The sequence below is a fragment of the Meriones unguiculatus genome, chromosome 7 (genome assembly GCF_030254825.1).
Source record: "Meriones unguiculatus strain TT.TT164.6M chromosome 7, Bangor_MerUng_6.1, whole genome shotgun sequence".
NCBI lineage: Eukaryota > Metazoa > Chordata > Mammalia > Rodentia > Muridae > Meriones > Meriones unguiculatus.
This window is the reverse complement of record NC_083355.1, coordinates 42,992,501-43,016,937: the sequence shown is the minus strand read 5'-3', so window position 1 is coordinate 43,016,937 and position 24,437 is coordinate 42,992,501. Positions and strand designations below refer to the sequence as shown.

The 24,437-nt window shown below is 41.7% G+C and overlaps 1 protein-coding gene across 1 annotated transcript in view; it reads right to left on the bottom strand.

The window, feature by feature from the left end:
- The window catches only part of Efcab5 (EF-hand calcium binding domain 5), a 121,125-nt gene that overhangs the window by 72,230 nt on the left and 24,458 nt on the right, over positions 1-24,437 (bottom strand). The window contains exons 4-7 of the mRNA XM_060388319.1: positions 22,903-23,037; positions 21,378-21,891; positions 9,561-9,717; positions 6,250-6,298 (exon numbers count right to left, since the gene is read on the bottom strand). Of these exons, the coding sequence (XP_060244302.1) occupies positions 6,250-6,298; positions 9,561-9,717; positions 21,378-21,891; positions 22,903-23,037 (855 nt within the window). The remainder of the gene's footprint in view (positions 1-6,249; positions 6,299-9,560; positions 9,718-21,377; positions 21,892-22,902; positions 23,038-24,437) is intronic.

Genomic DNA, 24,437 nt, shown 5'->3' with positions numbered 1-24,437 from the left:
GAGTGGTAGGGTACCTGTCTAGCAAGCTCAAGGCCCTGGGTTTGGATTTTAACTCCAGAACAACAAAACAAAAAGAGTTCCGTTTGTCAAAATAATTGCGTAGCTCATATCGACCTCATCAGGAGGCAGACGCAGTTTTAGGATCAAAGAAATAAGGCACAAGCTTCCTCTCCCGCGCCTCACGGCATCTCCGCCTGTCACGGACTGGGACAAGGGCACAGCGAAGACTCTTCAGGCACTCTTGAATTTCGTAACTGGCAGTCGGAGGCACCAGTTAGGGTCCAGTTATGGTCATAAGACACCTTCTGTCGCCAGGAAATTATGCGGGTCAAACTGGTTTCTACCAGCAACGGCTTGACACTGAACAACTTAAGAAGTGCATCTTAATGTTCTTCATATTATTTACTCCTTTGTGGTATCTGGGCTCAACAAATGCTGAACGGACTAACGATACAGATAAATAAACACTGCAGTAAAGGAAAAGCTGGGAGAACGCTCCTTTGGTTGAGGAGGAACAGTTTAGAATTTCTCTAATTTTCACCAGGATTCTAAAGAACTTACTCCTTACTAGCTCTCACCCAAAATAAATGAAATAAGCGAAATCATTGCAAGCAATTTCTGAAAAAGAAATGGAGGCTGAGCTGAGAGGAGAACTACAGTCTTTAAACAGGCTGAGAGCAGGAAAAAAGACATGCTGTCAGGAAGGCCCAAATCGTGTTCAGGAAAGAGCAATCAAACAAGGAGCCGGTTGTGGTGGCACACGCCTGTAACACCAGCACTCGGGAAGGTAGAGGCAGGTGGATCTCTGTGAGTTCGAGGCCAGCCTGGTCTACAAAGTGAGTAAGTCCAGGACAGCCAGCACAGAGAAACCCTATTTAAAAGCAAAACAAAACCCACAAATAAATAAATAAGTAAATACGTAGATAAAGAGCAAGGAGGGGGCTGACTGTGGGAGTGAATGCCTTTAATCCCAGCACTCGGGAGTCAGGTTCCTCTCTCTACCCATCCTCCTGACTTCCTCTTACTGCTGGCTGTTTGCTCTACCCCTTGACCTATCGTTGACTTTATTCAATCCTGTTTACAATATTCGAGCAGAAAGCTCTCGGATTAAAGGCGTGTGCTAGGGCTGAGCCACACCACAACCAGAAACAGGTGTTTCCAGCAAACAACACAAGCTCGGGATTCACAGTGTGATCAGATATCCTGCAACATTTCCCCCTTTTTTGTCTAAATAAAAAGGAAAGATTTTAACCCTAACACGGTCAAACTATTCACGATAACGAAGCTGTTTCTGCCAAGCTTTCCACACTGTCCAGCCTGGTTATGTCCTGGGGTTAAGTAATTTTGAGTTCAAAGTTCTGTGAAATGTTGGTGTCAGTATCCTGTGAACTCTGCAGTTTGAATGTCTTGAGCAGTTTGTAGTCCGAAGCTGATCTTTGGGTGCTGTTGGTCAGCTTGGTGGCAATCCTGACTGGGGAGAACACAGCAGTCAACCGAAAGGTGTCCACGGTTTATGTAGGACCAGGCAGCAGAAGAGGCGTGGAGCAGTGTTTCCCAGTGGTTGGCGTTTCCACGATCCGGGTGGATTCATCACTGCAGGGCCCCACCATCTTCCTAGAGTCCTCAGAGGTTCCTGTTAGGAATGGCAGAAAGCTTTCGGCATTTTAAATGCCACCTCCAGCATTTCTCTGAAAGGTCTGAGGCCTGCAGTCTATTAAGTGCACCCAAGGGACAGAAACTTTGTTCTTACTTACTAGCTTCAGACTCAAACCTGAAAACTCATTCAGGAAGGTAGGTGAACCTTCTTTCTAGGATTAGTACTTTGGATGACTGCTAGTACTGCAACAGAAAATTTATATCTACATAAGAATCCTATCATTTTGAGGTAATATTTATATGTTAAGAAAAGTTTTAGAGAGTCCAATGAAAACCAAAAGATTATGAGCTTAGCGGCAATAGAATAGTCCTTATTTCTGTTTGTCTCTATCCCATACAAGGTGATTTTCTGACATGAGACAGAGATTTTGGGTTTTCCTTTACAAGCATGCATGCGTTTAGAGAAGGAGAGAGCCAAGCTCCAACCCCCAGACCAGCTTTAATTTTTATTTGAACTGAGAGCACATAAAGACCATTTGCCATTATGTCTGTAGAGGGCAGCAGAGACAAGATGGAGGTGGGTGATACCACGAGGCCAATTTACTCTTTTTCTAGGGACATTGTCTCTTGATGATCTATCTGTCCTTCTTCTTCTGATGGTTCATCTGTCCAGTGGTTTTCAGATGCCTTAGTTGGATGCTTTTCTACTCATGGAAACATAAAAACCAAAACCCTGCCCCAACCCTAACTCTTGGGGGAGTGGCTTGTTTCCTTTTTTTTTTTTTTTTTTTTTTTTTTGGTAGGTTATATCTTTTCTGGTGCAAAACGGTTTTTTTTTTTTTTGTTGTTGTTGTTGTTGTTGTTTTTTGTTTTTTGACAACAGAAAAAGTTTTATCTTTCAATTGAAATTTTAAAAATTCTTTTGGTATTTTGAAGCTAAATATACCTTAGCATGTGTGAATAAATATGCCCATACTCCCCTTTTTCTTTCTATATACATTCAACATTTAAGTGTGAATTTCAGCCTGCCTTTTGCAAGTGGCTTTTAAATTTAAATCACTGTAACTCTTGTGGACATGCCTCTGCCTCCTAAGTGGTGGGATTAAAGGTATGAGCCACAGCCTGGCTATGAAATTCCTTAAAACCGTTATTCTCATAGGGTGGCCCTGGATTAATTTGGTTCTCCATTTCCTCTTATTTTTAGTATTAGGGGTGAACTTTCAAGTTTTTTGAATGTGTAATCTATTATTCTTGTTGGTTTATTCTGAATTTGTTCCATGGAAAATTTTAATATTCTAGTCTTAATTAAACATGATGCCTATTTGTTCATTATTTCATTATTTTCAAATGTTTTGTCTGTCTTGCTTTCATGAGCCACATAAAGTCTGATGTCTCTGCTAAGTTTTGCTAGGTTTTGACATTTCCATTCATGCCTCCCATGACCAGACATCATTGCCATTGACCTGCAAATTGGTGGTTTTCCATTTTGATGACCATACAGCCATACTATTGTGCACACAGCACAGAGAAGACAGACATTTTCCTTGAGCTGTCTTAGCTGTTTGTCTTTTAGCCAACAACGCTATGCTAATGTTGTGTTCCTTCCTCAGTATTGGCCATGTCACCCCCCAGTCTACAGGCTGCCACTTTGCATTGGTTCCATCATTGATGAAGCATCAGTAAACCATGCATCAGACAAATGTTGTGGCCATTCCACTGCTCCCCACAGTTCAATAGGTGCCGCTTTTGGGGGAAGGGAGAGCAGTTTGGGCATGGGGATTACAGGTAACTGAGCTACTTCCTCAGAGCAGGAGGGCACAGACTCCTTTACTACCACATTCTGATCACGACGAAATTCAGATAGTTTCCGGTTTTACCGTAATACCTGTCCTTCCATGGCTAAGCCTGTGAAAGACCCTGCCTTCGAACAGGTCAAATCCATCATTGTAAAGGGGTGCCCGTATGACCATAGGGTGGTTGACAATGACTAAGTACAAGGTTCCTCCCTGCCTTGTAAAATGCCCAGACTTGTGTCTCAAGGAGAGAATATTTATTCTCCCTATACAGAGAGTGTTTGCAATAGAAGCCAACAAACCTTGGTGAGTTCCTTTTTGCTTTCTGAAGAGTCCCCAGTTGCCAACTCACCAGTAAATACGCCATCCATAATTAGGGTCTCATCCGGTTCAGAAACGATCAGGGCTGCAAGCACAGATTGCGAGTTTCCTAGCAGTCTCGGAAGCTGCTCTTTGCTCCTCTCTCCGGTGGAAGTTAGCTGTCTTTCTAGTAACCTTGGAAAGGGGTTTTATAATAATCTCTAAGTTTTGGCTTTCCACTCACACCCCCTATCCCCTGGAGCGCCACTCGAAGTTCACTAGTTTTCTACCTGAAAACTTTCGTGTAGGTATTCTTGTTCAATTTCTAATAATCAGCGATCTCAGACAAGCCAGTTTAAAGGAGTCCAATCTTTATCTTGTTTTTTTTTCTTTCTTCATAGTTTTACCACCTCCTAGAATTCTGCATTCATATTTTCATTCCGTCGTTCATCCTCTTCCCCATACAGTTGTATGATAAAACTCATGATTTCATAGAACTGGTCAAATTTCAGTCAACCTTTTCTCAACTGAGTGATAATGCTGAGTATATAGAAGCTGCTCAATAGATACTTTGTTGCCTAACATTTTTAAAAAGTCCATCAAATGAGTAAACCATGGGAACCGTGGGCTTGTACCTTTTATTTTTCATTTTTTTATTTTTAGCTGTCTATTTCAGAGATTGACTATGTTCATGATTACCATACTTTGTTTAAATATAATGTTTTTTACTTTTGACTTCTAAATTTTTGAAGTGAAGTAATAACATTTTTATTCCACCAGATGGAAGTATGAAGCTGAAAAACTGATCATCATACTATGCATTTTATTGTTGCTTTTTGTTTATGTCTAATGTAATAAAGTTTCATATTTGGTACCAAAAAAAAAAATCTGTAAATACGGTGTGTGATTGCTCTAGTGTGCAAACATACCAATTAGGAGCCACACTGAGTTCTGTCCCTCGGTGGTGGGATTAAAAGCATGTGCCACCATCACCACCTCGTTCACTGTAACTCTAGAATCTAGGAAACAACTTGTAGAGATCTGCCTGTCTCTGCTGAGATTAAAGGCGTGGGCTACTACTGCCCTGCTCAATATTTATCTCAGCTCCAAATCACTCCAGCTCTTAGAGATTTAGAAAACAGGTTTGAACTGCAGTCACCTTTTGAATTTACTTAAAACATTTAAATCTCTTAGCTGTATTTTAAATACCAAACAACAAAAACATCCTTTTTTATTTAAGGAAAAACCCAAAAGCTGATGTCCAAGATGGTGTGGGCCATGTAGCAATCTACAGTCTAGCACTGTTACATGGAGTTAAGTCGTGGTTTAAGGAAACCCATTTTTCATGCCAGTAAGGCAAGTGTGCCTTTGGTAAGTTATCATTCTATAATCTTGTTATTTTTTATTTTTATTTTTTCATGCCTGATCAAGTGGAAGGCATTAGTTGGTCTTTATATGTTTGTTTGGACTGAATGACCAAGCTGTCTAATGAGCTATCGTTTCCCCTTATTCAGATTCTGCTGTTCACACCTAATCTTATCAACCTTGATGTTAACCACAGCCTCTCTCCCCCTGCGGAGACAAAGACTAAACCTCTTCTCCTGTGCAGCACCTATCCCAGTTTCCACTCTGAGGTCAGCACGTCCTCAAAATATACAGTCTGGTGTAATACAGTAGCTTTTTTTCTACTAGTCGATGTCTCTCCGCAGCTGTTGTGTCCTGCTTATGGACAACCTGGACAGTCTTTATTTTATGGTTTGTTTCTAAGATTGAAGGAATGTTAACCTGTGTTTTCCATTGTTGCAACAAATCACGTCTCCATAAATTCATGGCAACATTAGTCACATATGTTTTTAATTTTTCTATTTGTTCTTCTGGCCTTATACACTTGACCCATCTTACACTTCATTTTACCTGAGATAAAGTTCCAATCCCTAGAAGCTGAATATTCACCTGCCCCTCCCCCCCGAAGAGGCCAATCTGGATGCCCAGATTTTGGTGAAATTATTGGTACATCTGCTTCTATGTCTACTAAATCTTCAATTTCAATGTCATTTATTCATATTTTTAGCTGATCACTTATGGCAGTTTGCAAAATGCTTGTTATCCTTCTGTATTTTTTTTTCCTCCAAGACAGGGTTTCTCTGTGTAGCTCTGGTTGTCCTAGAACTGACTCTGTAGACCAGATCTCAAACTCAGAGATCTGCCTGCCTCTGTCTACTGAGTGCTGGGACTAAAGGCATGGGCCACCACCACCTGGCAATGTTTTCTTTATTTTAATCATGACATAGTTTTTCTAAACTCTGTAATTACTATTTTCTGGGAATGTCATGGGATAATAAAGGGGTAATCACACAATGTTTGTAATATCTGGGAGCACTGGATGGTAGACACTGAGGATGCTTGATCGCTTCTGTGCTTTTGGTATTCTGTGTCTGGGAAGAACAGAGAATGCTAATTTATCCTTAAGTGCTTCAGACAACATAGTTCTTAATATTGACCATATGATTTCAGACTCCCACCCAAAAAGTAAAAATACTACAGTAAAAGGCATATTTACCAAGATGCAAATCTGGCTTCTGAAAAAAATCATTAAGGACATTCTGAATCTGCAGAGAGAGGAGGGAGAAAGCATATTACTCCTCAATGACCACATATTTAGTTTTTCAGAGTAAAAACCATATATGGTCTTGCTAAGCACTGAGTGAGCCTATCCTGTTTAGTTTAGTATTTTACCTTCCCATGTATGTACTCATTGATTTCTGTTCTTTTCTGTGTGAGGACTAAGACACTGAGAATGATCCTGTTTTGTCTCCTCCTGGGGACATTTCTAGCAACCTCTGACAGCTGAGTGTGATATAAGGCACATTTGCAACTGTCTTGGCAATCCTCAGAATTATCTTTATTTCCTTGTGTAATTACTAAACACAAATTTTCAGAATTCTTTTTGGCTTCTTTAGAAGATAGATTTTCCTTTCTATAAAGAATTTTTAGATTCACACTAAACTGAACAGACAGCACAGAATACACACACACACACACACACACACTCACGAACGCACAACCTCTCTGACTACTAATATCCTGTGCTGGAGCTGTAGACCCGTTACAAATGATGGGAGGACAATGGTGCACCATTTCCTCTAAAGCCCAGTTTCTATCTAGGGTGACTTTTGGTGTTTTGTGTTCTAGGAGTTTGTGACAAATGTATGATGGTGGGTCTATCAATGGGGTACCATAAAGGGCTGTTTCACTATCTTTACTCGCTAGGAAACAGAACCAGCTTTGATGCCCAACAACACAGGAATGGATAAAGGAAGTGTGGAGCGTACACATACGGAAGTCTATTCAGCAGTACAAAATCATTAAATCACATTTGCAGGAAAATGGTCAGAGCTCAAGATAGTTATGCCAAACAGAATAAGCCAGACTTAAAAAAAGAAAGAAAGAAAAGAAAAATACTGAGCGTTTTCTCTCACATGGGGACCCTTGATTTAAAGTGTATGTGAAGGTAGAGAGGGGACCAGGGGAGAAAAGGAAGAGGTCTAAAGGAAGGACAGAGCACAGAAGTATGTAATGGACAAATGTGACTTGAAAGCAGAAAGGGAGACGATCTGAGAGGAAAGAAGGGAACCAGCAAGAGAGAGGCAGGGACATGGGCCAGGACTGTGGGAAAGAAGGATGATTTAAGAACAAAGCGTAATATATTACACACATTTTATATTATATATCTTATATCACATTACATTACATTTATCTTATACATAATAGTATATTATATAGATGAAAATGCCATAAAACATTTTACTTAAATGCTAGCTTAAAAATAAAAAATCCCGTGTTCCACCTACTTATTTTTCCTTCCCTAATGGCAACCACATCTTTTTACTGTTTCCGTAATTTTCCCTTTTCCAGAATGCCATGTAATTAGAATCACATAGCTAGTATTCAGTCTTTTCTGTTCCGTTTCTCCAACTTTGTCACATGTTCTTAGGTTTCCTCTGTGTCTTTAATGGCGTGGTATCTCCCTTCCTTTTAGCACTAGCATCCTACTGCATGACACGCCGACTGATTTATCTCCATTCAATTCAGGTTATCAAGTCACTCTCTTGTGTGGGCAAATGCGAGGAAAGCTGCTATGCACATTAACACACAGGAGTTGCCCGGGAACCAAGTAGTTTGGCTAAATGTAGAAGATTGCTGGTTTTGAATTGTACATTATAAAAGTATGTTTAGTTTGTGTGTTTAAAATGCACACAAAAATTACCAACTTAATTTTTTTGTTTGTTTAGAAAGAGTTTTTCCCCCCTGTGTGTTTTGCCTGCATGTGTGTCTGCACCACACGTCTGTGGGGCCTCAGAGGCTAGAAGAGGGCATCAGATCCGCTGGAACCGGAGCTACACACAGCTGCGAGGTAGTATGTGGGTGCGCGGAATTGAACCAGGGTCTTCTGGAGGAGCAGCCTGTGAGCGCTTTTTAAGAGCTGAGCCGTCTCTCCAGCCCCAAGAGATAGAGTTTTACAATGCAGCCCGCTCTGGTTTCAAATGGATAGCAGTCTTTCTGCGTTAGCCTCCCAGGTTCTGAGATGAGAGGCACTACAAATTTAATGTTTTTCTTTTTACAAATTTAAAATTCTAACCCGCTGACAACCAGTTCCTCTTCCTCTCATCTTTTCCCCTTCCAACTGCCATCTTGCTGGTTTCTCTGAATGTAACTGCTTGAGGTTGTTCGGTTTCCTAAGGAAGTCTTTCCAAGTGGCTGTGCTGTTTTGCATTCCCACAAGCAGTGAGTGAATGTTCTTCCTGCTCTACATCCTTGCAGCACTGATTGTTAGCGTTCTGGGTTTTAACCGTTATCATGGGTTGGTCGTGGCATTTCATTTCTGTTTTAATTCACAATCCCGAAGCCTGGTGAGACTGCTACGTGGGTAAAGATGTTTGCCACCAGGCCTGATGCCACGAGTTTGATCCCTAGGACCCAGATGATGGAGGAAGAGAACCGACTCCTGAAAATTGTTCTCTGGACTCACGGTAGTATGCCACACCCCTACAACCCCATATAAAATGAATGAATAAAAGTAATAAAAATTTTAATTAATTGAAAATTTAATTTTTTAATTGCATGAGGTGTCTCACAGGTTTATTTGCCATTTTCATCCTGTATCTTTGGTGATATATTTTGTTCATGTGTTTTGTTCAGTGTATGTGCCTTATGCGTGTTTCAGATAGGGCGTCACCACGTAGATTATGCTGGTCTTGAACTTGAAAGTGTCCTCCTGCCTCAGCCTCCTGAATGCTGGTTTGTAGGCATATGTTACCACACCTGACTTTTGCCTATTGTTTAAAAGGGCTATTTACTACTTTATTGTTGAATTTCAATTAATAATTATTTTTTATATTTTGGACAACAGCTTTTAATAAGTTTTGTGTTTCGTTAATTTTTCCTCCACGGCTATTCTTCCTTGGTCCGTTTAAAGTCAGTCACCTGGAATTGTATCCTATGATTAAATATTTTCAAAGCTCTACATATGTAAGAAAAAATGCTTAATTCTTAGAGAGTGGCTGTGCTTTGTAGCTAAGAGATGTGGTCTCACAGATATCACAAAAAGACACACGCACACGAAATCTGTCTCTGTAATGATTATGTTGGAAACTATCTTGTCAGAATCAAGATATTAAAAATCTTACCAGATTTGTACTTTATTTTTTATATCCAAGAGAAAAATTGAAGAAATTAATAAGCTCCCACAGAGTAGGAGGGCCAAGAGCTGACCTAGCTCAGGCATGATGAAGATTTCCAGGGAAGCCTCTGACGGTCCACTTCCCTGTTACCGCTCCCCCGTCCACCCTCCCCGAGCGTCCCCTCTCTTACCACAGCTATAGGAATCATTCCTTTGGTGTTGAGAACCCATTCACTGAACTGCTCCTCCAGGGCCTGTTTTCTGACGGAGGCTACCTGGACCTTGACAGTGCTGATGTATTCTCTTTGTTCTCTCTTTTCTTTAACTTTCTCCTTCATCTTGGATACTCTAGAGTATGAGAACAGAGAATACATGTTAAGGGTCCTTGGTTTGCTTCAGATACTTCAATAGCAGAATCCAAAAGTTCAGAGCCTCATTTAAGCCCTGGAGTTGCCTTTTTTCCATCATCACTGACTGCATTCAGCATTCATCTTAGGCTAATTTCTACCATTATTTAACTTTTTACAAATGCTGGCCTATTTTACCTACGAAGTATTGGTGGCACACACCTATAATCCCAGCACTTGGGGGGGCAGAAGTAGGTGGATCTCTGTGAGTTCAAGGCCAACCTGGTCTACAAAGTGAGTCCAGGACAGCCAAAGAGAGACCCTGTCTTGAAAAACAAAAAACTAAACAAAACAAAAAACACTAAACAAAACAAAAAGGAAGTATTGGTGGGAATGTTAACGCACAATTATGAAAAACTGTGGAGCCAACTGAAAAACGTAGAAGAATAATTACCAAAAGATACAGCAATCTTACTTGTGAATATTTTTCCAAAAGACTTGAAATCAGTTTGTTAGAAAGAAGTTTGCATTCACATATTAATTGTCACACAATTTACAGTAGCCAACTACAGAATCAGTTCTGAACAGATAAAGATCATGTGGCATGTAAACACCGCAGATTATTATGTATCTTTAAAAAAAAAAAAGCAGAAGTATGCTGTTTGTGAAACATAGACAGAGCTGGAGAATTAGGCCGAGTGAAATATACCAGGTACAGAAAGACAAATGCCGTTTGTTATTACTTATCTATAGGAAAAAAAATCAGTGGCAGATACAGAGGAGATAATGACAGAGAACAGAAGAATAAGGTTTTAAAATAAGTATGTATTGCACAATAATATAGTTTATAATAGAATATTGCATATTTTAAAAATTGCTAAGAGTATAACTTTCAAATGTTCTTTCCATAAAAGCAACTATTTGAGGTGAAAAATAATGCTTGATTTAATTATACTACATATTTATACATCATAACATCACTGTATAAATATATACAAATATAATTAGTAATTTACAGGGTGTTTGTTTTGTTTCTTTTATAGGAAGGAGAAGAAGCTTTCCTACACGCTCTGTAGAGCCTAAAGGTCATAAGCTTTCTTCCTTCCCTGGAGAGAAGCATGGGCGACGCCCTTCTAAGAGGCCATTCTGATGCTCAGGACCAAACCTGAGAAATCTGCCTGGGAGTGTCTCTTCCTGGCCTGTTGCTGCTGTCTAGCCTAGCCAGAGTCAAATGCTTGCGCAGCCCTGCTGATGTCCTGAGTACAAGAGTAATCATTGTCCTCAGCCAGAGATGCATCACCAGGCTGAGGATGGCAAAGAATGGAGGCTTCAGTTGTTCCTATGTTAATCATCCCTATTAGAACTTAAAAAACCAACCAGACAAACAACATCCAAACTGTTTTGATCGAAATCAAATCCCATAGCGCAGAATAAAAACAACAACAAAACAACAACAAACAGCTGTGTCAACGCTTTTCTTTTTTAGGTCCAACAACATTTGCAATAGCTTTTCATACTTCAGAGAGGAAGACTGAGACAATGTGACAGATTTGAGAGGCAAACAAGTTCTCAGTGAGAATGTGGACATTAGACACCTCTAATAGTCCAGAGAAAGGACTGAATTGAAGATGTACACTCTGCCCATGTCAGACCTTTGTAATTCTCTAGGAATACAAGCCTTCAAAAATAAACTTTTGGGTCAGAAAATGGAGGCAGGCAAGCAGTTTAGGAGTCCAGAAGAGCCTCTTGTGAACTTCTGAAGGATGAATTAGTATTGTAACGGGAGGTTAAGTTCCCTTTATGTAGCACTGAGCAGCCAAACCTCCCAGGTCCCTCGGTGTTTCCTCACCCTCCTCTTCCCAAACTGCCTTTCTCTCTCTTCTCCCAATGCAGCATGTCTGAAGTGCACATTCCAATATGGCCTTCTATTCCACACGTGGTCTTACATCCAGCATTCTCTCATTATGAGCCCTCTCGTTCCCTTAGTCGGCCACACTCATTACACAAACATTTATTGGGCGTTTATTATGTATTCTGCCATCACGAAGCTTCGCATCTGACAGTGGAACAGACAAGTGATTGGGATAGTGTCGGAAGTGCTGAGTGTCTCCAGGCTCTCATAAAACACAAAAATAGACTCACAAAGTTGTTTTCCTGTCACATTTTCATCTGCTCAAAATGCCTTTCCCCCCTCGTTTTGCCTGACTAGATCTTCCACCTGCTTTGGGTCTCAGTTGAGACATCGTATCATGATGCCCAAATTTGGAGAGGAAATCTAGTTTCGTGCTGGAGGGACACTGTGTATGAGCTTCCAAATATAATCCAAATGGATTTTAAATGGATCACGTCTCTCTTCCAGGGAATGTATAACACTCTGTTGCCTATGCTGCTTTATAAGAATGCTTACACCAACCAACAGCATCCCACGCCATCCAACACTTTGTAACTTCGGACAGTGTAGGGTAGGTGTAACCTACAAGTGGATGCTAAATATAGCTCCCAGGATGGGAGGGCAGCTCAGCTGGCAAAGGGCTTGCCTTAAAAGCATGATTATCCCAGTCAGCTCCTCAGAACCGGCGTTAAATGGAGGAGAAGGAAGAAGTGGAGGAGGGGGAAGAGGAGCAGGCGGAAGGGAAGGAGGGAGAGGACGAAAAAAAGAAGGGTTAGGTAGGCAGTGTAGGTGTGTACTTGTCACCCTGGCACTGAGGAGGTGGCAGAAACAGGCAGGTTCTTGGGGTTTGCTGGCCAGCCTCGCCTACTTGGCGAGTTTCTAGCCACTGGAGAGACTGTCTGAAGAAAAGTGAGCAAGGCCTAAGGAATAACACCTGAGGTTGACCTCTGGAATTCACGCACACACAACACATGCGCTGGCACACATAAAAGCTAACTAATAAAGCCAAGTATGGTAGTACACACTTTATACCCACAACTTGGGATGCTGAGGCAGGAGGAATTGCTGTGAGTTTGCAGCCGGCTTGGGCTTCACAGCAAGACCCTGTCTCAAACAGACAAAACAACTAAATGACCAAACATTTCCTCCATATGAACACGTGTTGTGAAATCTTTTTCTGAAAAACAAAAACAAAAACAAAAACCAACAGTATACATCTCATGACAGAGTGGAAACAAGTTGGTAGAAGGCTGGCCCAGCACGTGCAGAGCCCTGAGTGTGCTCCTTACCCAGCATTGCACAACACCCCTCCCACCCCGTCAATCTTAAGTAAGACGATGCCCTACAGCTGGATCGAACGGAGGCTTCGGTCCTTTCACATGACTCTAGTGTGTGTCAAGATGGCGTAACACCAGCCAGGGCAGCCTGGGTGGAGACTCCCTTTGACCACTGCAACAACAGCTGTGTGTGAATGGTACAGACTATGAACTCTGTGTGTCCCCACCCGGTGTGACAGTTTTCACTCTCATCCGTACAGGATGAGTTTCGGCCTTCCTCCGAACCTTCCCCACAATAAGCCCTCCATGCCTACTCCACAGTGTGTGGTATCTTGCTTATAAGTAATAGTTTAGGGTTTGTCAGCTCTCAGGCTCTGGGATCGCATTTTCTTAAAGATAAGCCAGACTTTTCGCCATTTTTGAAGCATGTCCCACTTTATCTGGAAAGTACCTTATAAAAGCAGGTGACATGCGCCTAAATTATTATACTGAATTCGTACTTCCTCCTGTTTTATTCAACAGATATCTAACTACAAAAATTAAGCTCCTGACATAACATATAATGACTGAAACCTTTAAGTAATTGGCTAATCAGTGATAGTTTTAAAACATTCTGTGTGTTTTATAGTAGTTTTGCTTACATGTAGGGCTGTGCCTGCAGAGGGCACCAGATCCACTGGAATTGGAATTATAGGCAGTTGTGAACCACCGGTTAGGTGCTGGGAACTGAGCTTCGGACCTCTGTAAGAGCAACAAATATTCTTAACTGCTGAGCCATTTCTCCAGCCCGTCAGTGGTGTTTGGATAGATTGATAATCGGGCCTATTTGGAATTTTTATGAGATAATAAAACATCATCATAACATACTCATTAAATACTGATAATAAATTCTAGAGATTTCAAAACTAAATACTCAGTTACTCCAGATTAAGGGTAAGTATGAAAATACGATGACCCTCTTACAGTTATCAACTGAGAATAACCCTAATAATCTTATGCATCTAAAAAAAAAATCATGAGCCCAAACTCATGGTGACTCCCCTGCCTGAATCTCCGCAGTTGCTGGGACTATAATCGTGACCCTCTGTGCCTAGGTTCACAAATATTTTTTAGAAAGAAAGGGGATATTGGAAAAGCAGAAACCAAGCCGGAATAAGTTAACCTAGTTAGCATATTTTACGGAGCATCACTTACAGGATGCAGGGTTGGTGTTAGGGTGTCTGGGGAAAGATCTGTTAAAGCCGTGGTCGGTGTGATGCAGATTGTAAGGACGTGAGCAATTCCGGCGGCCTCGGGTGCTTGGCGAGCCTGCCAGGGCCTCTAAAATGTGTAGAAGCACCTGATCCAGACCAGGTATGGCAGAAGGCATCCGGAGGAAGGGACACTCAAGGTAATTTCTAAAGGACAAGGAGAAACTAACCAGCTAGAGGAATGAGAAGGAAGGTGTTTAGCCAAAGAAAGCTGGCACCCCAGGTTCCAGACGTGGATAGTGAGTTGGTAACTGTGAAATAGTAAAAGTGTGCAGAGAGAATGCAGCCTGTGTGTCTGCTGTGGGCAGTGGCCAAGGGCTGTGTGGTCTAATTTACTGTCACTGCATGCCGGGTTCCTCCCACAGAGTATGGCTAAGTTTTGATGCTGGCATTGGTGGCGAGGGTTTCCTATTTCTACATGAGGTGGCTGAGCCACTTCACTGAAGAAGAAAGAGCAAGGTGGAGGACACCAAAGTAAGTATATTCTACACACACTGGAGTGAGATAAGAATGTATCTGGCTTGATGGTACGGAACCAAGCTAAGAGAATATTTAAAAATCAAGGCAATTGGATGTATGGCCTTCAACCACTAGAGGCCAGAGCCTCTGGTGTAAGTAAGCAAAGCTCACATTCATTTGATGAGATCAGCTCCTGGATAGTTTTAGATGAATCAAGAAAAGGAAGTAGAAAGTCATAACAATTCCTGCACGTTGTGGGCGGTCTGGTGTTTCCGCTCTTAGACTGTCTCGCCTTTTCAAGCCAGGTATACAGCTCTAGCTGGAGAGAAATTGACTCTGTGTTTCAGTCTCTTTAACAGTTGGAATGGTCTGTGCCAAAGACTCATTCAACATCTAGTTGCAGGTTGAGAGTTGGAATATTGGGATACCATTTAAGGAGACTACAATTTTATAGTCCATAGGCAGTTGGGACTTTTTTTTTTTTTTTTTTTTTTTTTTTGAGACCAGGTCTCATTATTCCAGGCTGGCCTCAAACCCACTCAATCGCCAAGGACGGTCTTGAACTTCTGATTTTCCTGTTTCCATCTCCTAAGTGCTGGGTTACAGGCACACACCACCATCTCAGGTCTATGGGACCCTGGGGCTTGAACCCAAGTTTTGTCAATGCAAGACAGCATCCTTCCAATGGAACCACATCCCCGTTCTATATGAGCTCAACTTTTGAGTGACAATGGGGTAAGCACACCCAGAATGTCATTTATAGATGCATGCTAGCCTAACCAGCATTTACGAATTATGCCTCAGGTTGAACAAAATTAAAAATTGTTTGGCTAAAACCCTACACCCGTACCACTGTAACGGAAATTCAAATGCCATGGAAAACATTATCATTATTTTCAGGAGACTAGGCTTCACCAGCTTGATAAAATCTGTTTTCCAGTACAAATTGGCGGACTGACGTATCTTACTAAGGTAGTATCACCTGTGGAGAAGCAGCTGCAGGATTTCCTCTCCTAATGCAGTGCTGATTTGGCTCGGTAAAGACGTGGCAGCTGGTGTGGGGTGGGAGCCGACTGCTGTCTAGGAAGCTAGTCTCCTGGCAACCGAGGAAAGCCCATGTCGAGGACGAAAAACACCCTTTCTGTTGCCAAGACCTAGCGCTGGGAGTTGTAAAGATGAAGTAGACATTTTGAGGCATTTTGGTGTGACAGATACAAAATATAAGTACTGTGAGGCAAATCTTAGAATCCTTTGCACACAGCGTGTTCCAGTAGAAAAGACACAATAGATTTGGCACATGGTTTGTGTAGATTACTTGAATGTTGCATGAAGATTGCCTGCATCTTCATCCCTTTAAAATTGTATTTGGTTTGTGTATCACTAATGTTTGAGCATTTACACTAACTTCTTCTTATTATTTATGTAGCTGTAATGGAGAAAGGAATTCTTTTGGAACATCTTTTTATGATTATTTCTCTTCGTGGAATAAATTGTACTATCATTAATGCAAAAGCTAATAAAGACAATTCACTGAAAAAAATTATCCAAAGATACGTCAGAGTACAGCAGCGATCCTTCAGGCTGGGACGTAATCAGCAAATTCAAGGGTAATGGAAAGACTCAGGTGTTGGTTTCATCTGTTTGTTTTTTAGCCCCCCAAGCGCTGAGGTTACATGTGAGGGCTGCACACCAGCCCCCGGGACTCTCGGATCCACTTTCCCCAGTTGTGTGGGCCGGTCTCCAAGGATCTTATGTCAAGACTGATGGAAAATAGGCCCAGCTTATCTGAAATAATCTGCAATTCTCATATTAATAAGCTTCTCTTTTCTTTTTTAAACTTCTTGAGTTAAAAATGTTATACAGTATAATTTACTGTTTTTGTGTCCAGTTTTACAGATTCTAACACACTTAAAAATATGTGACTCCCAGGCTACTAAAAATTTGTAATCTTGTAAGGACAAAAAATGTTCACTATCAAGTCATAAAACAGTGGAAAGAAACATTTACATATTAATCCCCAAGCACTAGAAGAATCAGAAGGAAAAGATACAAGAAAAATAAAGATATTAAGGGAAAAAAATAAAAGAGCAAGCAGAATGAACCCAACCTGCTTTATGGCTTTGCAAATTTGTATGCAACGCTTGAAGATTAAAGTCCACATGGATTCTACATCTGCCTTTCAGAAACTTGATAAAAAGCAAATGATAGTGTGTATGAAAAACCAACAGACAGTAGAGACGATGTATTTTTTTCAAGCGAATGGCTGCCACTGTAAAAATTGTTCTGCGGACATAAAGAAGGCCTGCTCTGTCTGTCGTTGTGAAACATGAAACAGAGTAAGTTCCCCCCACCTTCTTTTCCTTGACAACCTTCGCTATCATCCACCTTATTTTTTTAATTAAATGTTTATTTTTTTAATATTAGTTACAGTTTATTCACTTTGTATCCCAGTTATAGCCCGCTCCCTCATCCCCTCCCAATCCCACTCTCCCTCCCTGATCTCTTAACTGCCCTTTTCCAAGTCCACTGATGGGGGGGGGGGTCCTCCTCCCCTTCCATCAAATTCTCCTTTTTTTCTGGGAAGACAGATGAAAGTTTTCAGTTAGAGTCACTTTAATGTTAAAGTCACCAGAAGTTAAACTCTTGACAAACCAATAAACACTTTGCCTTCTTTTGATGGATAGAAATAAGGGGGAAAATGTTCCTTCCTGAAGCAGAGGGGCTTTGTCAAGAGTCTGTAATGGATTGATAAGAGAGAAGACAGGGTCAAAGAAATTTAAAGCAGGACTAGTTTTAGGATGATTGCTGAGGATCCGAGCTTTACGTCAGTAAGCATCTGGAGTAGCACATGCTGTTGAAAAGCATCTGTGGGCTGTCTGGGTAGGCTAAAAATGCCTGGCTTTGGCATTGGTGGCATCAACAGACTTTGGATTTTTGCCAGAGGGGAGATGAAGTTCTAATCCTAATCTAAGCCTTTGATTACTTTAACTCTTTCATGGATTCCTACAGCTGCTCCAGTAGAAATTAAGGCGAGGCTGGAGAGGTAGCTTAATATTTAACAGCTCTTGCTGCTCTTGCAGAAGACTGTGGTCTGGTTCCCAGAACCCATGCAGGCAGCTCCTAACTGCCTATAACTCTAGCGATATCAACTCAACACTCTCTACTGGCCTCCAAGGGCACCTGAACACTCATAGTGTATTTGTATTACATTCAGACACACACACACACACACACACACACACACACACACACTGGCTCTTATTATCCCTCAGGATGATCTGAACATTCAAACTCCCAGCTCTGGGAACACCAGTGAAACAATCCTGTCTTCGTGTGTCACATCATTGGCTGACAAAGGATCCAGGACCAGGGTCCTGGTGTGTCTGTGTCTTGTTTGTATTATAGCTTCTGATACGTGACAAACGCCTAATTTATGAAGTGCTTGAGGTTTACACATCACTCTGACAGAAAGGACAGAAAGGACTCAAGTTTGTTGTTATTTATTTATTTTTTTAATTTAGAGCCTTGACATCAATTCCCAAGCTGTAGGTAAGTTTTTTTGTTTTGTTTTTTGTTTTTTTTTTTCCCAATGGGAATAGGTCTGGGTGCAGCCTTGCACACGGCTCAGTGGGAACTGGCGGTGAGAAGTGTGCTTTAAACGATTCGGTTCAATGACATGGCTTCCTACATCAGGCGGGACTTTTCACTCCCACTAAAGCCCCCCTCACTTGGCTTCTTTTTGCCTAGTCACCTCCAGCGTGGTTGGTTTTTAAAATAATTACCAGATGATCTGATTTAGAAAAATCTGAGGAATGACGTAGGAACCTGAATACTTGGGACATGGGGGTATTGGGAAGGGAACCCAGGGCCTTGTGTATGGAGCTTTTACTTTTAACCCTGGATAATTTTGATGTCACAAGCAGGGAATCACACTTTCTAAACCATTGTTTCTATTGAAAATAAAAGTTTCACTTCCATGTTGTGCTGGTTATCTGTAGTTGTCAATTGGACACAGGCTAGAATCATCTCAAAAGAAGGAGCTGCTGCTGAGGAGTTGTCTGCATCGGAGTGGTCAAAGGGAAGACCTGCCTATCAGTGATACCGGGGTACAGCCCACTGAGGTGGCACCGTTCCTCGGGCAGGCTGTTCTGGGATGTATAAAAACGTAGCTGTCAATTAAGAGATTTTAAATCCTGATTCTGGGGGGCTAAGAAAAATGGCTCAAAGATTAAGAGCACTGGCTGCTCTTCCAGAGGACCCAGGTTTGAATCCTCATATCACAAACATCTGTAACTTCCAGGAACTCTGATGTGCTCTTCTGGCCTTTATGGGCACCAGGCGCACATGTGGTAGACACACAAGCAAAACACTCACACACACAGAACAAGCAAACATACCCTAGTTTCTTCAGAGGTTGTTTTTTGTTGTTGTTGTTTTTTGCTTTGAGACAAAGTTTGGCTCTGTAGCCCAGGCTGTCCTGAAACAAGCGATGTGGCTCAGGCTGGCCTCAAACGTGTGGTGGCCCTATTGTCTTAACTTCTGCAAATGCTGTGGCTGTAAACATGAGTCACCATGCCCAGCTTTCTTCAGTTCTCATATGACTTCAGTTCATTTAAGACATAAACAGCTTTAGATAAATCTAAAACTGATCTAGTGTCTTTATTACCATAAGTTTGTTTCATTATTTTGAGGCTACCCTATATAAATTATAGGATAAAGCAAATAAATAACTATGTCAATGTTATGAGGAGCTCAAATTTTCAGAGTTTAAAAAAAAAAAAACAACAACCAAAGTTGGTACCATAATGCATACTTATAATTCCAATATCCATGAGCTTAAGGCCGGGGTATCCATATACATAAATGCTCTGCCCTGCCCTACACCATTTTTAGCATACTATTTTTATTAATTCTTCAATAAATTCATACATGTATAAAATGTATTTTAATCACATTTACCCCTAACACCTTTCCCTAGCTCTGTCTGGCTCCACCCTCACTTCACGCCAACCCAATTTCATGTTCTTTTTTTTTTTGTTTGTTTCTTCCTTTTCCTTGAAATATATAACACACTGAGTCCACTTTGTGCCGATCATAAACTCACAGGTGTGTGAGGGAGAGACAGGGCCCACATCCTTAAGGAAACTGTCTTTCCTCCCCCTGAGAAGCCACTGGCTATCAATAGTTCCTCAACCAGGGCCCCACATACTGTATTTGTTCTAAGAAAATATTTCATTTTAGATCCAAATAAAATGATCATACAAAATAAGTTGCTGCTGGTGGAACAGTAACATGAGAAGAACATGAAGAAAGACAAGATCTGCATCTTACGCGAGCGTAAATTACAAACGGTTTAACGTTTAAAATAAAAATTAGTGTCACAGTGTGGCGGGCCACGCCTCTAATTCTAGCACTTGGAGGCAGAGGCATGCGGCTCTCTGTAAGTTCAAGGCCAGCCTGCTCCACATGGCAAGTACCAGGCCAGCCGGGCCTGCATAATGAGACTCTGACTTAAAAAAAAAAAAAAAGAAAGAAAGAAAATCATAGCTCCAGGAGAATCTGTGGGCAAGTTCTTGTAATATTTTAACAAGCCACTGACTCGAAATGGGATGTCCTAAGAGTTAACTCCAGCTGCATGATAAAAGATTTGTGGAAATGTGGGGATATTTGCAACTCATATGTTTTTATAATTGAAATAAAACTGATAATTCATATTTGTACTTGCTAATGTATACATAAGAATAATCTTTGTAAGGATTTATAGACAAGCAGTTATCCACAGCAGAGATAGCTGCTGAGTAGACAGGGGGACAAGAGAAAGAAAACTTTACATTGTATAACTTTTCTTTGTTTTATTTTTGGTCTTGTTTTTTGAGACAGGGTCTCTCTGCATAGGTCCGGCTTTCCTGGAACTCACTTTGTAGACCGGGCTGGCTTCAAACTTTTAGAGATCCACCTGCCTCTGCCTTCTGAGTGCTGAGACTAAATGCATGTATCACCGCTCCTGGCTTACTGAACAACTTTAAAAAACTATATTTTGGCTCTGGAATTAGGTTGCTCTCCAGTGCAGAGAGATACAGAGATAAAGAGACACTTGAAGTCCTGATGTGACAATCAAATCCAAGTAACAAGCCAGGTGTCCTGGTGCAGGACCATAGTCTCGGCACTTGGGAGACTGAAGCAGGAGGATCCCAATGAGTTTGAAGACAACCTGGAACGCACAGTAGATTTAAGCCCACTTTGAACTGGAAAGCAAAACTCTGTCTCAATGAAACAAAACAAATAAACTTACTTTAATTCATTTGTCCTTGTAGTGCTTTGAAAGACTGTGAGGCATGTAGTAGGGGCTCAGTAAACACAGGGCCATACTCTAAATACGGAGCCCTACTCTCTAGCCTGGAATTTGCTTGGCGCACATAGGGCAGCAGCAGAAACAAGAGATAACCCTGCGTCGGAAGGGTAGGGAGAGGGTGAGAGCTGACTCTCGAAAGTTGTCCTCCAACATGTGCCAGGGTGCGTGTGCGCCTCCACACGCTAACTACATAAAAGAAAAATCCTCCTGCTAGAAAAGACATCTCCCACTTGTTAGAACTGTTAAAAAGAAACTGAATTTGACTTAGTTCCCTAGTCACTAGGATTACTGGCTAGCACCTCCGGCCAACAGATGCTTCTCGACTACCTATAAAATCACTTCTTTCAAGTCCTATTTGCCTTCGCATAGGTTTTCCCCTCGCCTTTCACTGTAAGGAGAAAGATCGTCAGTGGCATCCACCACAAACCGTACCTGTTGCCGATTGTGTCAGGAACGTGAACCTTCAGTTCTTCGGTGACATCTTTCATCACCCTCTGGTAGCCAGACATATCTTGGTCTTTGACATAATTAGTATTGTTTCTCATTAGATATTCTCCCAAATAATTGATTGGGTCAAACTTGGTTGGGATATCAGCTTGGCTCAAAATCTTCCTCTTTTCTATCTGCATTAACATTTGTTCTACTCCAGGGACCAAGGTGGGCAGCAGCTTGTCCAGCAGGTAGGCCCGGGTGGCTAGGGTCAGGCAGTCAGTGTTAAGCCACTCTCTCCCCAAGTCATCGTCGGGGAGCCTCTTCACAGACTTCCTCTCTTGCTCCTGCCTCAGACTTTCCAACTCCAGCATTCTCTGCTCCATGACGTGGGATCTTGCCTGTAATCTCTCAGTAAGATTTTTCTTCCATGGGGGCGGTGTTTTTGAGGTCTGTTCATTTTCATCTATAGTAAAAATCACCTTTGCAGGTTTTGTAAACGCCATATTCTTGAAAGCTGCAACACGTGAGAAGAAAAAAAACTAAATGTAAGAAACAGTAGAAGCATGGGGCTGCGGAGATGATGGCTTAGTGGTTGAGAGTTCATACTGCTCTTGTAGAGGACCTTAGTGGGTCCCCAGCACTGACACCAGAAGCCCTCAGGGACTGGTAACTACTGTTGCAGAGAGATCTGATGCCATAGGCCCCTGGGGGCACCTGCATACATGTGCACATACCCAGACACTGATAAACATACACATGATTCTTTAACTAAGAAAATGTAAGAACTACGAGAAACAGAATTTGATTGATGTCTTTAGAATATAGTTAACAACAACAAAAACCTCAAGATGGTTTTGTACCCTTTTACAGGGTTTACTGGAACACTGTCAAAATGAAAAGCCCCAGAACCGTCATTTGAACATAGTCATTTGCTATTGAGATAGTCAGAAGTCAGTGTGTAGCCCAGTGCCTTTATTAAATAACTAAATTGTTGCTACTCTGTTTGTTCTTTATCCCTGAGACAAGGTTGACCTCTGACTCTATCTAGATCCTGTTCCTTTCTTCCACCCTCCCTTCTTTCCTCTCTCTTCCTCCTCTTCTCTCAATCCTTCTTTCATTAGAGATGAGAAGAAGCAGGAGGTACAGAAGAGAGAAAGACAGAAGATACTGAAGGGAGATTAGGTCATAGTCCTGAGGCTTAGAGTAGGTGGCATGAGCTAAGATATTTCTTACACTTGAATCAGAAGACACAATAAAATGAGGACAATCCATCTAACGGCCTCCATTTCCAATGGAAGAAAATAAATATCGCCAAAATGAAGGAAGGAGAGCATCATGGACTCAGTGTGAAAGATCATTATATATGCATAAAATACCCGCTGTGAGGGTGGAGCAGAACACACACATAGAACTCTCCAAATAATTTTGGAAGTGAGAATGAAGACAACCCATTTCTTCATGACATCAGCGCAGAGACTCGTAAGGCTTTTACTCTGGGGGAACTGGCTTGGCCCTGGGGTCTCACTCTGCAGTAAACTACCAGACACTGGCTTCTGTTCCGTGAGTGCCGAGCTGACTGGAGTGGATGAATTAATGGGAGTCTGAAGTTTCCCTTCTGCTCTGAGATGTAATTCTTTGGGGTCTTTTCGGATATTATCCACTGAAAGAGAATGTGGGTGCCACAACAGGGTTGCACCTACAAAATGCTATGCTACTTCAGTTTGTGTCTGTTATTTTGTGGTTGTAGGTGAAAATAGAAACAGCAGAAATTTTTTAGCTATATTAATTTCAAATATGATAGAAAGGTAGCTATTGAGACATGTTTTTTAATTATTTTAATTTTTCATTTTTTTATTAATTACAGTTTATTCACTTTGTATCCCTCCTGTAGCGCCCTCCCCCCTCTGCTCCTAATCCCACTCTCCCTTCTCCACCCATGTCCCTCCCCAAGTCCACTGATGGGGGAGGTCCTCCTCCCCTTCCTTCTGATCCTAGTCTATCAGGTCTCATCAGGAATGGCTGCATTGTCTTCCTCTGTGGCCTGGTAAGGCTGCTCCCTCTCAGGGGGAGGTGATCAAAGAGCCAGCCCATGAGTTCATGTCAGAGACAGTCCCTTTTCCTATTACTAGGGAACCCTCTTGGACACTGCGCTGACATGTTTTAATTAGTAATAACTCCCAATAAATACCAATAAGAGAACAAGATGCAGAGCCTCCATAACTTCCTAGTAGTGGCCATTTAAAAAGAACTATTTTCTGTTATGTTCAGACCTGCAAGGATGAGGGTGACTTACTGAATAGATTATTACAAAAATTACTGCGTGTATCTTCTCTTCTGCATATTTTTCTTTAAGGTATAGCACCAGGGTTTGTTTGTTTGTTTCTGCTTTTGCTTGTTTATTTTGTATATGTGTGGGGGTGCTATGGTCCTTGGTGTGGAAGGCAGAGAACAACTTCGTTTCTTCCTCTCCACCGCGTGGATTCTGGAGAAGCAGTTCAGATTGTCAGGCTTACTGGCCAGTGCCTTTATTCCCTGAGCCTTCTCAGCAGCCCCTATTACTGAGAGTGTGCCTCAGGGCGCTGTAGTGTGGATGCTTGTGTCCTGCAAAATCTAGATACTGGAACTTAAAATGACAATATTAAGAGGGAGGGCCTCTGGGGAAGACTCTGGCCCAAGGATGAATTAGTAGCCTACGAAAGGGCTAGAGTGGGGCTGAAGAGATGGCTCAGTAGTTAAGAGCATTTATTATTCTTGCCAATGATCCAGGTTCAGTTCCCAGCAGCCATATTGGAGAGCTCACAACTGCCTGTAACTCCAGTTCCAGGGGATCCAGTGTCTTTTTCTAGTCTCCCCAGGCACCTGCACATGCATGCTACATGCAGACTCACACAGGCACAAACACACATACACATATATTAGGAAGAAATGAAAGGGCTAGAGGGAGCTAGCTAGGCCCCTTTTGTTGTCCCTTCCACCTCCTTGTCATCTGAGAATACAGGGTGCTCATCTCCTTCAGGGGATGCTGCATTCAAGGTACTGGAAGCAGAGACCGAGCCCTCA